At 38.0% G+C, this 19,482-nt stretch overlaps 1 protein-coding gene across 7 annotated transcripts in view; it reads right to left on the reverse strand.

Annotated features, from left to right (window-relative positions):
- Window positions 1-19,482, reverse strand: part of VPS13B (vacuolar protein sorting 13 homolog B (yeast)) — a 484,692-nt gene that overhangs the window by 30,212 nt on the left and 434,998 nt on the right. For all 7 annotated transcript variants that reach the window (XM_010577053.1, XM_010577052.1, XM_010577051.1 and 4 more), the window contains 9 exons: window positions 15,708-15,869; window positions 6,027-6,182; window positions 4,377-4,640; window positions 4,137-4,220; window positions 3,801-3,976; window positions 3,128-3,298; window positions 2,267-2,468; window positions 1,085-1,273; window positions 514-660 (listed from right to left, as the gene is read on the reverse strand). In XM_010577053.1, coding sequence (XP_010575355.1) covers window positions 514-660; window positions 1,085-1,273; window positions 2,267-2,468; window positions 3,128-3,298; window positions 3,801-3,976; window positions 4,137-4,220; window positions 4,377-4,640; window positions 6,027-6,182; window positions 15,708-15,869 — 1,551 coding nt within the window. The remainder of the gene's footprint in view (window positions 1-513; window positions 661-1,084; window positions 1,274-2,266; window positions 2,469-3,127; window positions 3,299-3,800; window positions 3,977-4,136; window positions 4,221-4,376; window positions 4,641-6,026; window positions 6,183-15,707; window positions 15,870-19,482) is intronic.

The following is a 19,482-nucleotide window of genomic DNA, read 5'->3' on the forward strand; positions in this document are numbered from 1 at the left end:
ATACTGTGTGATTATTAGAAAACTGATATTCACAATTTGATGCAGTTCGCTGAAATACATAAACCTTGGGCATGTCTCTAGTTCTGCAGCTTTGTTCAGATAACTGGAATCTTCCCAAAAGGATAACAAAAAATTTTCAGCCTGCCAGGCCAATATACCTCTTTTAAAAGCAAACTCAGTAAAAATTCTGAGAACAATTTCAACAGCTACTACAAATTACACTGCTTATTTTACAGAAATGGCCATTAGTGCCTGAACAGATGGAGAACAGGCAGAACTAATTCTGCAATGTGCAGGAATCTCCTGCTTTGCACAGATTTCTGATCACAGTTAATTACTAGAGTTTAATTTACCCAAGATTCTGTATTTTAAATTAAAATGATATAAAATACTTTTTCATTATTACGTCTAAATATTTCTGTTCAAGCTCTGCTATATGCACTTGAGACCATACAAATCTAAACACCCATGTACCACAGACGACAAATAAAAACAGTATCCACAGTGTTTTACCTCTTCTCCTGGGTGGGGTTTGGATACAGAGAGCTGTGGCCTATAATAGATTTGATATGATGTATCATTGATTATTGTTGTCTTATCTTCTATCTGTAGAATTTGTATACCTTGCCGAACCATCGAAGAAATGCAGAATTGACACAGCTGTAAGACAATCAAAAACGATTATGAGGTCACACAGAACACCACAGAAGGTATTGAAATATAGGGACAGAACTGCCATTTTCTTTTTAACTGTGGAAATCCTGTCTATATTCATGCACTTTATAACTGGAGGCACATCACATACTTTTGAAGTTACATCTGTCAATGTTTTCCAAACAGGATTGAGAATTCATTAATTCTTTTTCCAGGAGATATTGCATTACCTTGATGAGTTGGGCAGAATGTTTTTGGTGATCTAATTCTTTAAATTATACTTCATATATTGTTTATACCCTCATGTTTTACATGTATTAACATAATTAGGGAGGAGCTTTCACACTGCATAGCAGTTGATTGTTTTCATGTGATGCATGACTTTGTTTTTAAATGATAGAGTTATAAATCATGATAATATTCTTCTAACCTTTTGATGACCTGGGAAAGCACCAAGTTTTATTTCAGCTTCAACAAAACCTTCTTCGTCCAACGTTACCACTTCCCCATTATCGGCATCCTTCCATTTCGGGGAGGTCACATTATGAACCAGTTTAATTGCCACTGATTTGTGCACGGTGTTAGTGTTTGCCCAGTATATTCCAACCTGAAAAGCTTCCTGCAAGTGAAAAATGACTGATTATCACTTGTTGACAATTCAATACACTTCTACCAGAGTTAAACATAGCTTCCAGTATGAAGTCTACCTCATTTCCTCCTTTTCTCCCTCTGATTTTTTTTTATGTGGTACAAGGATAGATGAAACCACAATATGGATATGGGGTCCTCACAGTGGAATCAAGACCATAGTCTACACTGAGACGTGTTAACAGGCAGACTTTTTGTTTACTAACAGACATACGCGGAGTGGGGGAAGATGGCAAAATAAACAGGAAGTATCAGATTGTCCAGTTGCAATTGACAAGCTGCTGTGTCAAATTATTTTAATTCTTTCAAAAATAAAGAATATTTGGATTGTAATAAAAAAGTACGTACATGGCCAAGCTAAGGTATGTGAGAAGATCCATTACACAAAACTCTGAATTCAGGCATCCTAAAGAATCTTCCTTGTTTGTAATTCACCCTATCTCATTATCAAAGCTTTCTTAGTAGCATACCAGTTATGAAACAACTTGACCTAAAACACTCTCAAACCAAACACTCCTTCCGGGCTGTCAGTTTTGCTGCTGTGGTCAACACACTTCCCAAGTGTCAGGTTGGCACAGCTGGGGCCAAAGTCTATATTTGGCCTTCATACCAATTTGCTTGGGCTGCTGCATTATGCCCGCATTGCGGATTCATTGGCTGAATTGGGAGGAAGGACAGAAGGCTGCTGAATCAGACAGCATGCAGGTCTTCTTCCTACAGTGTCTTACCAACAATTTTTAACTATGCATCTTTACGACATGCTGTGCTTCAAACATTGCTATCAAGTATGTTGTGCTACCCACTGCTCAGTCAGTGTGGCAAATTTCTATTGCTATTTCTACTCCTCATCATATGACTAAAAGACACAGTGACGAGAAAGTGGGAATCATCTGGATTAATAACCATTCTTCAGAATCGGACTGTTTAACAGAACTGTGCCCGTTAATGTGAATGGCAAAGTTACCTCGAAGTTGGGAGGTATAATTACTTTCCCAGTAGGTACTTGAAGAACGATCTTCTCTCCTTCAAACAGCCAGAGGTCCCACTTGGACTGATTGATAAGCAAAGCCCAGGGCAGGAGTTCTATCAGCAGGGTTTTAACACACGGTTTCCACACTGACAGCTTTACCCGCATTGGGCTATCCCATTGGGAGAGTTGTTCATTGCTGTTCAGAAACAAATAAACAAAAAGATAAAGTCAAAGGAATAATGAATTCAAGATTACAAATGATAAGCTGTCATTTTCAGAAATTTGCAAGGCTTTTCTGGTTTTGAAATTAAAAAAAAATCTCCTTATCATTTTGGAACATATTGAGATGCTGTCTGACGGATCTAGCTACATGTAGGCTATAAAGACATATTTTTAACTGCATAAGCTCAACCTAAATTTGGTCAATTAAAGAAACACCTTGACAGAATAACCACTATCCTTCAGAACTAAACCTGTGACTTTTGTAGTCATAAAATCACATATCCTTTTTTTTTCAGCAACTCCTCCTACAGCAACTCCCTGTTTCTGTACTGAAACAAACAGCTACTGAATAAACAACAGCCTCTAGAGCTGCAGTAAAGAAAGTGCATTCACAAAAAAATAGTTCCATTTTTTAATCCTTGCTGGTGCAATCTTCTCAGTATAATCAAGAGCAGCCCCTAGGTTGACCTCAATTTTTTCCCACCTGCAACAGATTCTGAAGCTTACATACAGGAATCATGTAATTACTGAAAATGTATTCAATGTTGATCACATATAGTCTTCTTGAACGTGGTTTCAGTTTATATGAAAAGGCAATGCAACAACCATGAAGAAAGTTTAGCAAAGAATTACCTGTCTGAATCCTTCCTATTATATGGCCATGGAGGCTGGGGAGGATTAGCGGTGCCATAGAACTCGGACAGTATTTGGTTGACATTGTCACCTGGATGGGATTTAGTTGCTATCTGTTTAATTAGCGTGGTTGAGATAGGGACTGCACACTCTGATGGATCATCTTCCTCCCTGTCATTGAAAACAGATTCAGTCACTTACACAACAAGATCAAGAATTAGTAGCACTAACATTTTCTTTAATGAAGCTTTCCAAGTGTACTCTGCAGTATGAACACTCTCAAGGTAATCATGGATGAATCAAGTTACGATGTCTAACAAGTTCCTGAGCATTAACTGATATGCATGAATTTGTTATGACACTGTAATGACCTTTGTGTCTGAGACCCTAGAAACTCTTCAGTATTCTCAAAAAACATTTCAAGATCATTTAGGAATTTATTTTTCGAAACACAAAAACATAGACTGCTTAAGCAAACAAATGCCAATGTGCTTAGGATAGTTATACCAAATTTAATATTTCCTATCATATCATTTCAGGCTACATATGCTTGTTCTGCTGTATCACCTCTGCATATGCCATACTTTTGGAAAAATACACCAGAAGTTAAAGTGTAAATTATTCCTTCTTTTCCATACAAATGAACCATTTTCAAGGAAAGCAAGTATTTTACCTGGCTTGAAATGTCAGGTGGTGTGTAAGATCAGGTTCTATATTTTGCAGTGCTTTCTCCTGTCCTTTCCCTGGAATCACTTGTGTTTCATTCAATCCCAGACTTCTTTTCTCTAAATGTATGATAATTGGGTCTGGAAGATGGCTCCTTACAATGAAAAGAGGGCTGAAAACAATCTACAAAAAGAAAAGAACATACCAATTTAAGGTTAATTTTATTCCAGTATTACAACTGTTGAAACAAGCTATTAATAAAGTGGGTCATTCAGTCCTTAATTTATTATATAACATGTTAAGGCATAAACATTTAGATTTCAGAGACATTACATGTACTTACTAATCGTTGCTGCACATGAGAGTTGGGCTCCAAAGTCAAAATTGTGCACCACACATATGTAATCGAACTCTTTGAAGATGGTACCTGTATGCAGAGAGATCAACAGCATTAGACTAAAATTATTCTAGGATGATAATGTTCAACATTTCATCATATCAAATAGAAGTCCAAATGCAAAGTCCCAAGTTCCGTCAGACATTTTTTTAATGCTATACTCCATATACCTATTTCTAGTCATACCTGAATGACAGTGCTGTGTTCTGTATGTTTAGAACTCAAACACACGTCTCGGGACCAGTCTTCATCTCCTGTAGCTTTCACACTCAGCTCGGTGAGCTCATCGTTTTCTAGTACATAGGAAGGCAACTTCTGCTTGGCTGCAAGGCAGTTGATGTGTTCTTTAACAATGGCCTGTCCATCCTGACTAACATAATGCTGAACCACTTTCAGTTCAATACTTTCAGAGAGGTAACTACAGACTGTCTGTCTTCCACAGATTAGGATCTAAAACACACAAAAATACGCAGCTCATATATAAACAATTGTGAAAAAGAAAGGTCAAAATTTAATTATAGAGTGAAAACCTGTACAAGAATAACCTCCCTATTTTAGGTTTTCCCAAGCACTGCTGAAGGCAGTGAATGGTAAAACATTATTTTTATTGGCCAAATGTATGTGCAATTTCATAGAAACCTAGGCATTAAAACACTTGAAATATTGCTAAGGCAGTATCCGGGCTTGAAAGAAACATGTAACATATCCACTTTCATTCCCACTGAACTCAGCAGTACTGCCCACGGCTGACATAGCTCTGGTTTGGATTTGAAGAGTACTGTGATGGTCTGTGAATGCTGAGCCCCTTCTGAGCAGACACAGTGATGTACTTCAGAAGAAAGGTTTCTACTGACACCTCACACTCTCAACACAATCCAGTGATCCAGACCTTTCAGTATGCTTGCTGTTTTAAAGCTTGTAATTCAATTAAACGGTTGTACCATATTTCTGTATTTAAGTGCACCCACCTAGAAAATGACCAAATTAGACTCAGAGTTGTTGCTGTCCAACTGCAGTGGCTGGCATCAGTATAATATATAATTATACCATATTTATAATTATGCTGTATATAATCATAATCCATACATGAATTATTTACCACAGAACATATATCTGACTTTTTCTAAGCTATACTAAGGAACAGCATTCCACGTGTATCCCTGCTACAACCATCTTCATTTGCTTTTCATTAATGAGGGTGCACACCATAGCTACAACCTACCAAGCAAAATCTCAGCAGGGCTTTCAGTGACACCAGGCACTGTTCTTGTCCGATCAGCTGTATTTCTGTTGCGCAACATAACATGTTATGTCCACCACATGCTCTGGCTTCTGCCAACGCAGGCAAAATGACTGCAGTGTTATTATTACAGATCTCTTTGCAAAGATAGTATGTGAAAAGTTACTGCACAGCAGTCCATTTTCAAATGCTAATTTTGTCAGTACTTCTTTCTCTTTTAACAATACAAGACCTGAATTACAACCCGGAATAAGATATGAACACTTTCTTTAAAAAAAATATAAATTCTGCTTCTCAAGAGCTTAAAACATGCACGAGATTGTGTAACTTAGCACTGTCAGAACTTACAAACCACGCAAGGGGATGTTTACTGGAACATGTTAAATATGTAGTGGTAATTGAGTTTTTAAATGCTAAGATCCATACCAAAGTGAAGGAAAGAGTTGTAAAAACTCCTGAAAATGCCCCCAGAAGACTGTTATACTTGTTTTTTTGCAGATCCCAGTAAGAGAAAATAAATAATAAGGTAACTAATTTGTGAATAGATAACAGTTTAAATTACTTGTTATTTTTTCCAAACTGGATCAAATACTTACTTGCTTTTGCACTCCACTGAGCTGCTGAACCTTGATAATAAGTGATGCTGTCCGGCCCTTGTACTGAATGGTACGAATAAAGGTCCCTGTATTGTCCACACTGAATGGTTCGGACCACCGCCAGTTTCCCCAGCCTTCAATGCAGATGTGTAACAGCTGGAAAGAAAGCAATTACTACTTCAGTATATAACTGGGGAGAAAAAAGACTTGCAGTAGGATAGGATTTCCCATGACAGAGAAATATTCCTGGTTTTAAAACTCAGCAATGCTAAGCACACCAGTTGTCTGAATGATCCACTCATTCTGTGATTCTGTGATTTCAGATAGAAACAGAATAATCAACAATACCGTAAGATGGCTCTGCATCATGTATTTCTATAAATTACCTGCTTTAACAGTGTATTTAGGATGGTAAAAATCCAGCACACAACTGTTCAGAAAAAAGGTTATGTAGACTATAAAACAGGAAGTAAGAGATTTTCTTTACTGCCCTTGAAATTGTTCTAGAAATCCACCCTCTTTATTACCAGCAAGGTGATATGGAACGCAGGTCCAGGCCAGATTTTCGGCCTTCAGAATAAGACAGAAAATTACAAATACCCTTCCCTTCAAAATAAAGAAGGATGCAAATCTATTTGCATGTATACTTGTATAACTCACATATATATGTCTTAAATGTAGAACTTAACATATTGCTGAGAGATGGGAAACATTTCATTTCTTACACAAATGTGGTGGCAAGTTCAAGCTTGACTGCATGAGAAGAAATTTAACTGCATAATTATACTCCCTGTGTGATTTATTCCGGAAAAGGAGTGGCTTTTTTCCAGTTTAACTTAAATCACTTCCAGAGCAATATAGTCTTTCATCATTTGAAGAGCCTTTCATCCATTTACCCACCATACGCACTTACCTCTATCCCATGGAGATTCTTTAAGCCAGAGTAGTGAAAATTGGTACTGTTCCATGTAGGTCAATGAAGTTACATAAATTTACGCCAGCTGAAGATCTGGCTATTTAGCTCTGTATAGACCTTTTGTGGCTGAGCAAACTTAAGAATGTGAGTTATATATAAGGGATCAAAGCAATAAGCATTCTGGGTAAAATTTATTCTTTGCAGAGGGCCAGCACAGAGCCCAAGCATCATTTAAGTCCTTTAAAACAGTTATATAAAGGCCTTGTGGGAATTCTCTCTCGAGGGTTGAATTTCACTCTGATTTTGGACATCTGTCATTAATTAATTGAAGTAATTGAGAACAGGATCAGGCCCAAAGTTTGATTATTTACGCGAGCAAAAATTGAAACTTGTAAATAGTCTGTTCTCCCTTGATTTGTTTCCAAAAAGAGATAGCACTGGCCATAGAACTGGCCAGTTGCACTTAGTGAATGGCTGGATGTTGTGTTTTTTTACATTGTTTTAAGAAACAACCGCAGCAACAACTTTCAAAGATACTACAACTCAGTAGCCTGTTTGCAATTTGTGGTATCCTCAGCACAAGTTACACACAGAACAATAACATCCATTCAGTGGGTGGCTTTTGAATTTGCAAGAGTGATGACTGTTGCATTCAGATTCAAATTAGTTTTACGCTGGAAGCACAAAGGCTAATATATGCCAGTGCGCACATGGGCATGCATCTGGATGTGCACATGCGTGGGCACAGCTTTAGATTCAAGAATACATTGAGGGAAGCTGTGCACTAGGACACTCAAACTCATAAACAAACATGTCGCTTTGATTCTTAAGTATTAGTTGCAGAAAAGGAAAAACAAAATAAAACAAAAAAAATCCAACTGCAGTGGCTGGCATCAGTTCAGTTTCTTACAGAGGCAGCTGGGAATAAATCTCATCACATATGAAAACTAAGAGAAACAAGAAAACTGTTTACTTTGGAGAGACTGGTAGCTGGAAATGACAGCCAAATAATGAGAAAAGGTACTAAGTGGTCAGTCTCAGCTAGAAGGCACACAAAATATGGTGTGCTCCAAAGATAGATGTCATATAAATGCCATAATTGATGATTAGTAATTGTATGTAGCTCCAACATTAGGATGTCTCCCACCCTGTATAAACAGCTTTGCTCACGAGTTGAACATTCCCCAGGAACATGCTGTCAGCTTTCCCTGAGCAGTCATTAGCTCCCAAATGCTGCCTTACTAATTTTCTTTGTAGCACAATGATTAGTCTGCATTTAACTTCAAGGCTCAGAAAGAAAAATAAAAAAGAGCTATTATCATATATTGGCAATTTTTTATTTTATAAACATACTATTTGTATACTGGTAAATGCTACATAGAAAGGGAATAGCCTTCATCAGTTATTTTAAAGATATCTAATATATTTGTGTTAATGACACAACAATATAAGAATTGGGTACTGCATAAGTTTACTTCTGAGCCAAGAAACTGCATTCCATGAAAATGCAAAGGTATCTCTGGGTGAATCAGTTATTTAAATGTGAGAATTCTGGAAAACGTGGCTAGAAGTAATTAGCAAATGACATTAAGTGATACAGAGATATATGGCAGCAAACAAAAAATTGAAGTAATTTTAGCAAATTAAGTAATCAGGTGTTAACATTATTTTAGCAGAAGACATCATAATAGATGGTGGTAGATACTCAACAAGGCAGACCTCTAATGTTATAAAACTGACTTAATACTACAGATTCACAGTAATTGCCATGTAACTCCCTTTCATTTATCAAGCTTTAAGTAAATTCTAAGTATTTATTAGACACTCTGCTTAAAAAAAGTTCAACAAGTATAGCTAAGTATCATACCTATATCAGGAGAAAAGAGAAGTCATTGCAAAAAGGTACAAAAAATATTCAATGGACTTCAAAAGCATTCTAACAAATATTTCCCAGTGATGAGTGGCAATTTATAGCTAAGAGAGAATTTAAAATAAACTATCTACTGTATATGTGAAGATATACACTCATCTGTGAAACCATTTGATTTCTGCATTTTCTGTTAGGGAAACATATCAACAGATAACACAGACTTTTTTGTTTTGTCTAGACTTTTCTGGGGTTTGGATTTGTAATTCTGAGCCATTATGGACTTCTGTTTTGAGAGGGAAAAAACCTTCCTTCAGGGAGGCAGACTAAGATGAAGCTGCTCCTATTGGAGCAAATGGCTAGAAAAGCTGTATTCTTTATCACGTCTCTTCACAGAATGTTTCTATGCACTCCTCCAAATTTACTTATGTTTTCAGCTAGATGTGTGAGTGAAGGATACGATCTGAGTAAATAAAGCTAAGTGTCATATGACAAGGCAGGAAGACTAAAATGGGGGATTAGAAATGAGACTAAGAATGGAGCCTGTCCAGAAAAGGCAGCATTTTCCAGCTGTAGAAGTAATTTAAAGCTCGTGCCCTCAAAATGCTTAGTGATACAAATTTGATTTCTACTTTGCTTGTAGATGCACCGAAGTTAATTTAGTTTCACTGTAGTTAGATTATATCTGTCTTCTACATGAAACTAGAAATTGCTTTTTGGGAAGAATAAGGGTTATTGCTCTCAACTCTGAGAGACTGGGAGGAATCAAGTGAGGACCTGGTTGATGGTATGGGAGCAGTTGGTTATTTTAAAAGATACAAGATAGTAAAATAAAAGCTGTGATGATGCAGCAGCACAGAAGAAATGGGGACCTGGAGATGGGAGCTGAATTCTAAGACTTGAAGCTAAAGCAAATTTTAATTGAAAAATTGAAGAAGGATGATCAGTGTTTTTCGGTTGTGTTTTCAGGATACAAGGTAGCCCTTGACCAGGATTAGGACTTAGAACAATAAAACCAATTAATACTTGGGAAAACGGTGAATGAAATGTTCATTCTGCACATTGTCAGCTGCAGCCGTGACCAAAGCAGTTTGAATTTCAGTTTGGCTTCATTTTCTCATGGGACCTGGGAGATCTGACCAGTTCTATGCCACCAGCCCTTGTAAGACAGAAGGCCAGTATGGAGCTTGGGAGAAAGCAATTTCCACCACCCCCATGCTGGCTAGTAGAAAAAAAGGTCACAGTCAGCAGATAAACTCTGACCCTTGTGGGTCCTGGAGGTGTTGCAAGACTCAACACAACCTGCAAAGCAGGCCTGAACCTTGCAGGGACAAACTAACTCTACACACTGTGGAAAAGAAGAGTTTTTTGGTTAAGGAACAGTAACCAAATTATGAGGGTTCATGTGATTCATGGATGATATCAATCCTTATCTGCCCCAGATATTATCTAGAAAGTCAATTAGATATAATATAGTATAACCATTGATTTCAAATGGAGAACCCCAGAGGAAAGCAATATATTTCTCACTACTCGAACAGTGTAAAATAACATAGAATTTTTTTTTCCCAGATGTTGTTCTGTAAATGACCTGGGGAGGATTATGTAAAGTACAAAAGGTTGTGCAGCGAATCTGTAACATCTCTAAACAATAAAACAGGAAAATATCCCAATAATAACTGATATATAAGTCACAGTTTCTAAGTTTGAACTCACAGAGTACTGTATATCATCTTACACTTTATATAACCCAATACCTGAAAGAATGGCAACTTGGAAATAGATAACAATGAGTTATGATCCTGCTGGAAATGCAACATAAATTGAAATTTGGCTTCAGTCTTTTTTTTTGTAGGAGAACAAGGAGGAGGTTCTTAAAGCTATTTCCAAATCTACAACTGCCTTTAAAAATTATGTTTATAAAATTCTAGCATAAGTTGTTCTTTGCAGGCACACTATTCAAAATAAGAGAAGAAAAACTTTAAATGGGTTCCAGTCAAGGTATTACTAATATACAAACCACTACTAATATCTATTCAAGAATTTATACGTGTACGTTCAGGAGAACAGAAAAGCAAATGATAGATATTGTTTCCCTTGAATTCTATATACGTAGCACTAAAGTGGCACAGAGCTGTTTCAGGCATATTTACCTACTTTGATAAGAAACGAATCTGTTTTGTTTATAACCAGTAACTTGGCCACATTCTCATTGACGTCATTGCCCAAATCAACATAGGAACTGATTTTTACCCACTACACCTGCTGCTTCAAGTTAAGACGGTGACAAGTGAAAATGGGCTGTTATCATAACCCTGGGAGAAGACTCTGGAGAAAGGTTTGGGAGCTGCTACTTTAAATGCAAACTTCCCCCATGCAACATTATGTTTTGCATAGAAAGCAAAATAATTAATTTAGATCCATTATTCTTTGCTTCTTCAGAGGACTCTGCTGAAGTTTGACTGTGGGGAAAATAACTAGTAATAACTAGCATGTTATAGAAGATTTTTGCTGTTTATTCACAAGCAAACATTCTCTGCAGAATACATTCAGGGGACTCTCACATGAATAGCTGGTTTTTACATTTGCTGTGATCCCTGGTGGGACCCTCTGACTGCCTACTGTCTTGCAAGACAGAATTCCTTAACTCTGAGTAAATTGCTAGGAAGATCTGATCTCTTCTAACTTCAGAGTTTCACCCTATGTATCATATGCGCCAGTTCTTCTAAAAAACACAGCTGTCTTGGAGACAAACATGACTTTTGACATAACTGGGGCCCATCCCACAAAGCAACTTGAAGATCAAGATAAGGAGTGCAGGCAGGATCCAATAATAACGTAGGAGCCAGTGTTGTCTGTAGAGCACAGGAGTGATGTAGCTTCTCTTCCGTTTTAATGATATCTAACAGACCTCTAACTTTCATTAAAAATCTGCAGAAGGAACTCACGAGGTCTGGCAACTTTTGCTAGAATTGTTTAAAGCCTCAACTATCATCAGTTTTGGACCTACCCCAACTCTGAAAGGGACTATATAGTTGGGGGTGTCTTATCCCTAAGGAAGGTCAAAACCTCATGAAACCTGAGGAAAACATGGGGGATGGAGCGGAGTAGAAGAGCTAGCATCAGACCTCAGACTTATTACTGAAATATTAGCCAAACTAGCGAGACTTGCAGGAATCAGAGTGAAAGTTAAAAGGGAAAGGTTAGGTTCCCTGAAATGTAGAAGATCCGGGCTGGGAAAAAACGAAGGAAGGAAGGAGCTTTAAGTTAAGCCAAACAGTTGGAGGGACACCATCAATAGCTGATAAATCCAAATCCTTAGCATGCTATAGCATGTTTTTGTAACATACAACTTTTGTAACATGAAAAAGTTGAATAATTTTTAATTATAGCCTATAATAGCTTAATTAATATTAAAATTAATTCCAAATATAAATAAAACATTATATAACTATCTGCTACTATGAAAATAACTTCTTTCAGGTATATATACTTAATGTGTTAAGTAATTCAAATGGGCAATTACTGCATCTCTCACTATGCTTAATTAGCAAAAGAAAAATGGAGAATTTTATTGATGTGAATGTAAAAGAAATACAATCCTTTTAAAACTATTTATTTTCATTTAACTGAACTGCCTTGCCGTACTTAAAAAACATTTTGCTGAGGTTAAATAAAGTATTTCATGGCAACCGCTGCTTCTCAGTGCCTGTGTAACAAGAAACATGAGCCAGCCAAAGTTGTGCAAGTTGGTTTTCTTTCCCAGTAAGAGAATGTGGTATCTAAGACCTTGTCCTAACTAATTTTATCCCCAAGAGTAAGTCAAGTAAGTCAAGTATGAACTAATGCCTGGAGGGAAGTCCCTGACTCCAGAAGTATGGATTATTTCACATTTATCTTACAATCTGCTCTCAGAGTTCTTAAAATTCACTAACTTGGCAAGTTGGGAATTATCATGAGAAATGAAATAATTTCATAACTATGAAGTCATCTAGCATTCCATGAATATGACACTTGGAGGGTTTGTCCATGCTTGGGCATTATTCTGACCTTTGGATAATAAGCTGTTAGATAGTTTTGCATGGAAACAATTAGAAAAGTGCCATAGCATAATAGGGACAACCTGATGTCTTAATTTGAGTTGTCGTTTTCATTTCAAGGATTTGTATTAATCACTGAAAAAATTTACATGACAACATTTGTAATAACTTTTAAACAAACTTATTTCGTATGATCTAAAATGACAAAAGATTGTGCTGTTTAGACGAACTGCTGTTCTGAAGCACGCTAAACTTAGTGATTTGTATTTAGTATTAACCAAATGAACAAAGCTTATAGATGGATGCCAAGATTCTCTGACCGTTGTAAAGAAAATTTGCTTCTATCTCAACAGTGTGTGGAAAGCCTGTGCTCCCATATATTTTCAGTGAAATTGCCTCAGTGCTATTTTTTAGTTTCTAAATTTCCCAGCAAGAGGTGGCTGTTGAAAAATGTTAAAAGAGCAGAAATATTCTTGAAATTATTCCAAGGGCTGGGCCAAGGGAGGTATAGCCCCCCTACTAGAAGAGCCCGCTGGCCGGCAATGTGGTTGAGTCAGGAGGCGTGAGCTGTTAGCTTCGCCATCTCCTGGGACATGGGAATCCAACATGACACTCCTGACTGTATCAGCCCAATTCTTCAGTGAATTTGAATCTGATCAGAGCAAAACAGAATGGGGAAACCCTTGACATCACCAACTCTCAGCTGAAGAATGAATATCTGAAAAATTAATCTGAAGTTCCTACTGTCACCTCACCTACTCCCTAACGTATGATTTGGTTTTCTGTTGGACTTTTCCACCTTTCATCCTGCACTTAATTTTTCATTTAATAAGAAACTTACATAGCAACCATGAAAATGGAATGTTTTGCACTGCTCAAATCTGTGACTGAAAGGACAAGCTAAAGATCAATATTTTAATACTGAAGTTCTCCAAGTGTTGGATAGCTAATGCCATATGTGGTGCTGGTGGTCTTCAGCAGCTCGGCTGCAACTGACAGAAACTATCCGTAACAAGCTGCGATTTTAACTCTTCTACCTTCCACTTTGCTTGAGACAATCCTCATTTTCAAAACTTTTTCCAGTTTGCACCACTATTGCAAGTACACCATTATTAGAAACACACCATAATCAGAACTACACCATTATTACAACTATCTAGAATGATGGTCAAAAAGAGGACTCTCCCAACTGAATAATTTTATATACATAACCAGAAAATGGATAAGAAGAATTAAGAGGAAAGCCTTACTTAGTTTTGGTTTTATTTATAATTGCTTTAAATGTTTCCTTCTTTTTCCATGTGTTTATGAAAAGGTTTAAATGATTTTTTGGGTGGTTGCTACAAAAGCAAGTGATAATCGGTTATGAAATATAGGTCACATTTAGCTAGCTTTCTATAAGCCTGGTTGTTCTTTCTCCCTCACACAACCAGAGGGAGTTATGTCAAGCGTAACCCAAGGGTGAGTACTGTCAGCTGATGAGTGGGGATCCTGTCATGCAATCTGACACTTGCCCAATTGCACAGAGTACAGTCACCCATTTTCATTGCTCACCTGTGGGCTGGGGCATCACAGGCGTTTTGTGTGTATGCAAAAACATGACAAGGGACGTACAGTACTCCAGTGTCTCCAAAGGTCCCCCTCTTTGCACTATTACAGCAGCACACACCGTTTATAACAACTCCTCTGTCACTGGGGTGAGACCATCCTTTATTAGCCTGCCTTCCTCTTAACTTACACCTTGACTTCTGCAAATGTTTACTCTGGCTGAATTTGCTCTGCACAGATTACCACATTCATGTAAAATTCAGTAGCTTTGCATATCTACCAACTGACATATGAACGAAAAACACAGTAAATTTGCCATCTCTGCTTCCCAGTGAAACCTGAAGCTTGTCAGCAGTGAAAGTGGGCACAGCTCCTGTTTAGAATTACCATCCAAATTTCACCTTCTTTCTTACACGCTAAGGCTGGTATTTTCCAGGGCTCTAGAGGAGTTAGGAACCCCCACCCACTACACTTCTCCTAGGATCCATAAAAATTTTACTAACTCTTCAGCGCAGGACTGCTGCTCAGCAAGTGGGGTGGCACAGGTGTCTTAGTCTCCCACTCAGCAGGAGCTGGGCATATATTAAAAAGAGAGAAGAAATGGCTTTGCTGCCTCATAAACTCTTTTTTTTTAAGATTTAAATTCTTGCCCTGTCTTGAATCAAGATGAAAAGTCCATTTTTCACCACCACTCAAGAAAACCAACAACATGGTTTCATTGAAATATTTCCTGTTGGCAATTTTTAAATATTTTATTTCAGTTTCAGTGTTTATCCTTAAAAAAACACCCAAGAAACAGAAACTGCATTATTTAAACTATATAAGTGGGATGTTTCTGACAATTTCAAATCTTTTCTAATGCACGCACATGCTGAGTTGAGAGATTTGTCCAGTTTGACCCTGTTCTGCAAACAATTTCAGTGAACAGATGCTTCTGGTAAAAACAATTCATTAAAAAAATTCCCCAATCCTCTAATGTACATCACAGAAAACAGACACTGATCACTTAGTTATAAAAACCTGGCAAGCGATCTTTTGCTTTTTTTCAGAACCTTCAGTTTCCACAACCACTCAGTTTTACAAAAAGCGGTCATGTACATCCAGTTCTACCCTCGAGTAACTTCTAAACACTTCTGGCTTTCCTCACTCTTTGTTTACCTTTCCCCTCTGATGCAGCCCCAGCGTGTGACTCCTGAAGGAACTGGAGCATTAGAGATAGTTGAGACCACAGAGAAAACCGAAGAATCAATGCATAAAGCCACCAGTCAGCTTTAGCAATTGCTGCATTTGAAGGTCTGTTTCTGACATACCTGCGGGGACTTGTGAGAGCGCCAGCTGTACTGGTGACTGTGGAGACTAGCCAGCAATATATTTTCATCAGTATCCACCTGGCCAAACCGCAGTGTCTCTTGTGTGTCATTACAGATCACAAAATGGCTGAAGACCAACTCCTCTGCCTCAGGGCATTGGTTCTGAAAGGAAAGGGATATGAAAGCCAGTAAGCATCAGATTAACTGCAAGGCATTTGGCAGCTGTCTGCCCAGTGGTGACCGTTACAACACAGAAATGCTTCAAGATCTCTTGCCATTAGCTTTGGTTGCATAGTACTCTACTCAACTGCAAAAAGTAGTGTTTGGGTTGACAAAATACATCCTAAGACTTAACATATTCTACTTTATGTTCCTGTAATGCAAATATTAAAGATTTAAAACTACAATAAAAACTAGATTTCCTAACTTATGTAAAAGACTTCAACAAAATTAAATTCAGTGGGAAATGACAGGTCACATAGGGCAGATGGGGCACTACAGGCTGAGCAGAGAGGCATGAAGAGGTTTCTTCATGCTTGACAACTGATCTCTCAGGCCAACAGGCTGCACTTCCTCTTCCCCAGCTGCTGCTTCTACTTTGAAATGTTGCTGTGGGTCAGCAGCAGAAGATTCTCTCTCTCCTGATACCACAACACTTTAAAAAATAACTAGAGAAAAAGCAAGAGACATGGGGAGAGTATTTTCACAGCTCCACGAGGCTAGTTTGAAAATGCATCATGCATTTGACAGTCTAATAGGAAAAATCAAGAACTATCATGGGTTTTAAAAGTATTTTAGATTCTACAATACTTTTTCTCCTGCCTGTAGCATCCTTCCACCCCTCTCTTTCTGCTTTTCATCTGGCTGCTTGTCACTCTGTTGACACAATGAGACTATATGATAGTCATAAAAATTACCAGAGCTACAGGTCTTCCGCCCCTGAAGGCACGAACTATAATCCCCTATGCAGGAGAGGTCAGAGTGTGACTGACAATTTGATTTGGAGATCATCTCTCATTTATTTCTGTCCCAGTCACTACTGGGCTGGCACTTTCCACTTACAAGCAGCTATCTAGCAGCCATAACAATTACTCCAAGAAAGCACCATTTGGATAATCTTCATGCAATTTAATGGGTATAACACACTGAATTCATCTTCTCGTGCTTTTTGTTACCTCTTTTTGACCCATCTTTCCTAGCACACACTTTTGACAATGCTTTATTGTTGGTTGGTTCCCTTCTCTCCACAATGTAGCCCAGCTGCTCTTTTCTCATCCTTTCTTCCCATGAAATTTTTTCTAACTTATGGGACCTCCATGATCTTTGAGAGCTGATTCTGTTTCCCCTCCTTGCTCCCTCAGTGGACCTTTTAAAGGGACATAATGAAGCTAGCACGTCCTCTGTCTCTGATCATATGGGTCTCCAGTTCTTTGATAACAATGTGCCTGGAAGCCTGCGGAAATTCAGAGATCAAACAAGAGAGAGAGAAAAATATTTCCCCATAGATCCCTATGGACCCTTAGTTATCCATGAAAAACAGTCTGGTACACTGCTTGTAGCACATTGCTGGGTGATACACGTGGAACAGATTTTCTGAAAAGTGAAGTGTGCAAGGTATGTCCAATTTAGCATCCTTGAATGCATGTTCACTACCGTTATTAACTTCAGAAGAACCTAAGGTGCATGCCCACAGGCAGGTTGTGATTCCCTTTGCGACTGAACATCAGAATGGCTGGCTGAGAGCGTTTGTGCAAAAAATTATTCACCCTAGGAGTATTTAAGCATGAGATTATTTAGATTTAAGCTTCTCTCCAAATCTCATTAATTCTTCTGCATAAGAACAGGTATCTTCTGTGAAACAAGAGTAATGCAAAATCTCTCTTTTTCAAAGCAGTAAAACTCAATTCAGAGCAATATGTCTGTATCACATTCAGTAGCAGATCTGGGTATGCTAAGGGCTGACATTTACAGTGCCACTTCAGAGTGCAGAGTTTATTTTGGCATTTTCTAGTGGTGGATCTATGACTTTTTACTGTCAAGCTGCCATACCCACATACCCGTAAGTCTACCACAAATATATATACATTTTCCTGTTACAGCTTTGCAAAATGTTCTTTTTAAAAAGGAGGATTTACTATCCACAGAGCTCAGCATGTTGTTATAGTCAAACCTAGATATTATCCCAGGGGAATTTAAGAAATTTTTTTTTTACTCCAATACATTTTCTTGCTGATTACACAGAGACCGGAAGAGCAACATCAGGAGATGATGAACTTCCTTCTTTTTACCTAACTAACTTAGTTTCAAGTAAGTTAACACAAAGTGTACGTTCTTGCATTTTCTGGAGGGAAAAGAGAATCTAGCAAGTTTTTGGCATGCATAGAACTCCTACATTGTACTGGGGGAATGTCATCCAATCAGGGATTATTAACAGACATTTTGGTGCTGATGAATGACTGCCATTAATCACTAGTCTTAAATGCTAGATTTGCTACTAGAATCCACTGCTTTTAACAGCAACGCTTCTCAAAGTTAAGCAAAAGAGGCATTTTAAGCTCAATTTTATAACAGTTCCAAAGTTGCTCCATGCTGTCAGGCTTAAGAGAGAGCTACTGATGCCTCAACTCTTGATAATAACAGCTGACTAAAGGATCATCAAGGAAGCTTGGGGATGCTTTAACTCAGTATGGCAACTACGCTATTTGTGTGGCAATGATGCTGAAGGGCTCAGTGACGACTCCAGGAGCTGCAAACACCTAAGTGTGGATTAGGAAAAAAAATTCCCTCTCTGAATTAAAACAGCAAATCAAAAGAATCAGCAAAAGATCAACAGCCTGAACCAGATACAGATTAGGGTCAGTTCCTGGGGGACAATTTCCTGCCCCTCTTTAGGTCATTTTTTAGTTATTCTTTTCTCTGAGAGGCCTGGAAAGTGTCTCTCCTTTATTGGGCTTTCAAATACTTTGTGAATTCTATTCAGAGAGGGGAAAACCACCCCACATAATACTAGTCACCAGGCTTTCCCTGTTCACGACTTTCTGCTCACATCTCAGCTCACAGCTATTTCAAAGCATTTCTGGATCTCGGGAAAAAACCTATAAAAGCCTAGGCCTCTTTATATGCACAAAGTTATTTTCTGTGTACTTCACAAGCTACCGAAGACCTGTGCAAGCCTTCTCTTCCCTGCCCCCCCTGTAATGTTTTTTGGACAGAAAGTCTTTTGCAATTTCTTATCTCCCTCAAAGTTCCTCTAAGAGAAACGAACATTTTCCTTCTGATTGTTTAAACATCATTCTCATGGCAGTATCCTGACATTATCAGCTAGGAAGTTAAATTGAAGCTACACGCAAATTTTCCATACCCTTTTCGTTTGTTCTTTGTGCTTATGGTAGAAAGATGAGGAAACTACTGTGATCACAAGTGTCATTTTGACTGATCCCAGGTCATTAAGAAAACTTATGCAACTGCCAACAGAAATGTTAAGCACCACGCGGACCTTGAGGAAAAGAAGTTCTAATGTTTTAAAACAGGTTTAAAACAAGAGCTTTTATAACTTCTGAGGGGTTTAGGAAAACATTTGCAGAGTGAGACACAAAGGAATAGTTTTTTCCCCAGGAATACTCAGTACCATACCTGGGGAGCTGTTTCTCAGCTGTTCCTGTGTCTCTAGATATCACAAAGCACTAATGCTATAAAACAATTTGTGAAGGCTTAAATGCCCAAATAAAGGGGAAAAAACCAAGCACCCCCCATGTATATTCACAGGACACATGCA

This window comes from Haliaeetus leucocephalus, unplaced genomic scaffold, assembly GCF_000737465.1.
Source record: "Haliaeetus leucocephalus isolate CR32 unplaced genomic scaffold, Haliaeetus_leucocephalus-4.0 Scaffold555, whole genome shotgun sequence".
NCBI classification, from domain to species: Eukaryota; Metazoa; Chordata; class Aves; order Accipitriformes; family Accipitridae; genus Haliaeetus; species Haliaeetus leucocephalus.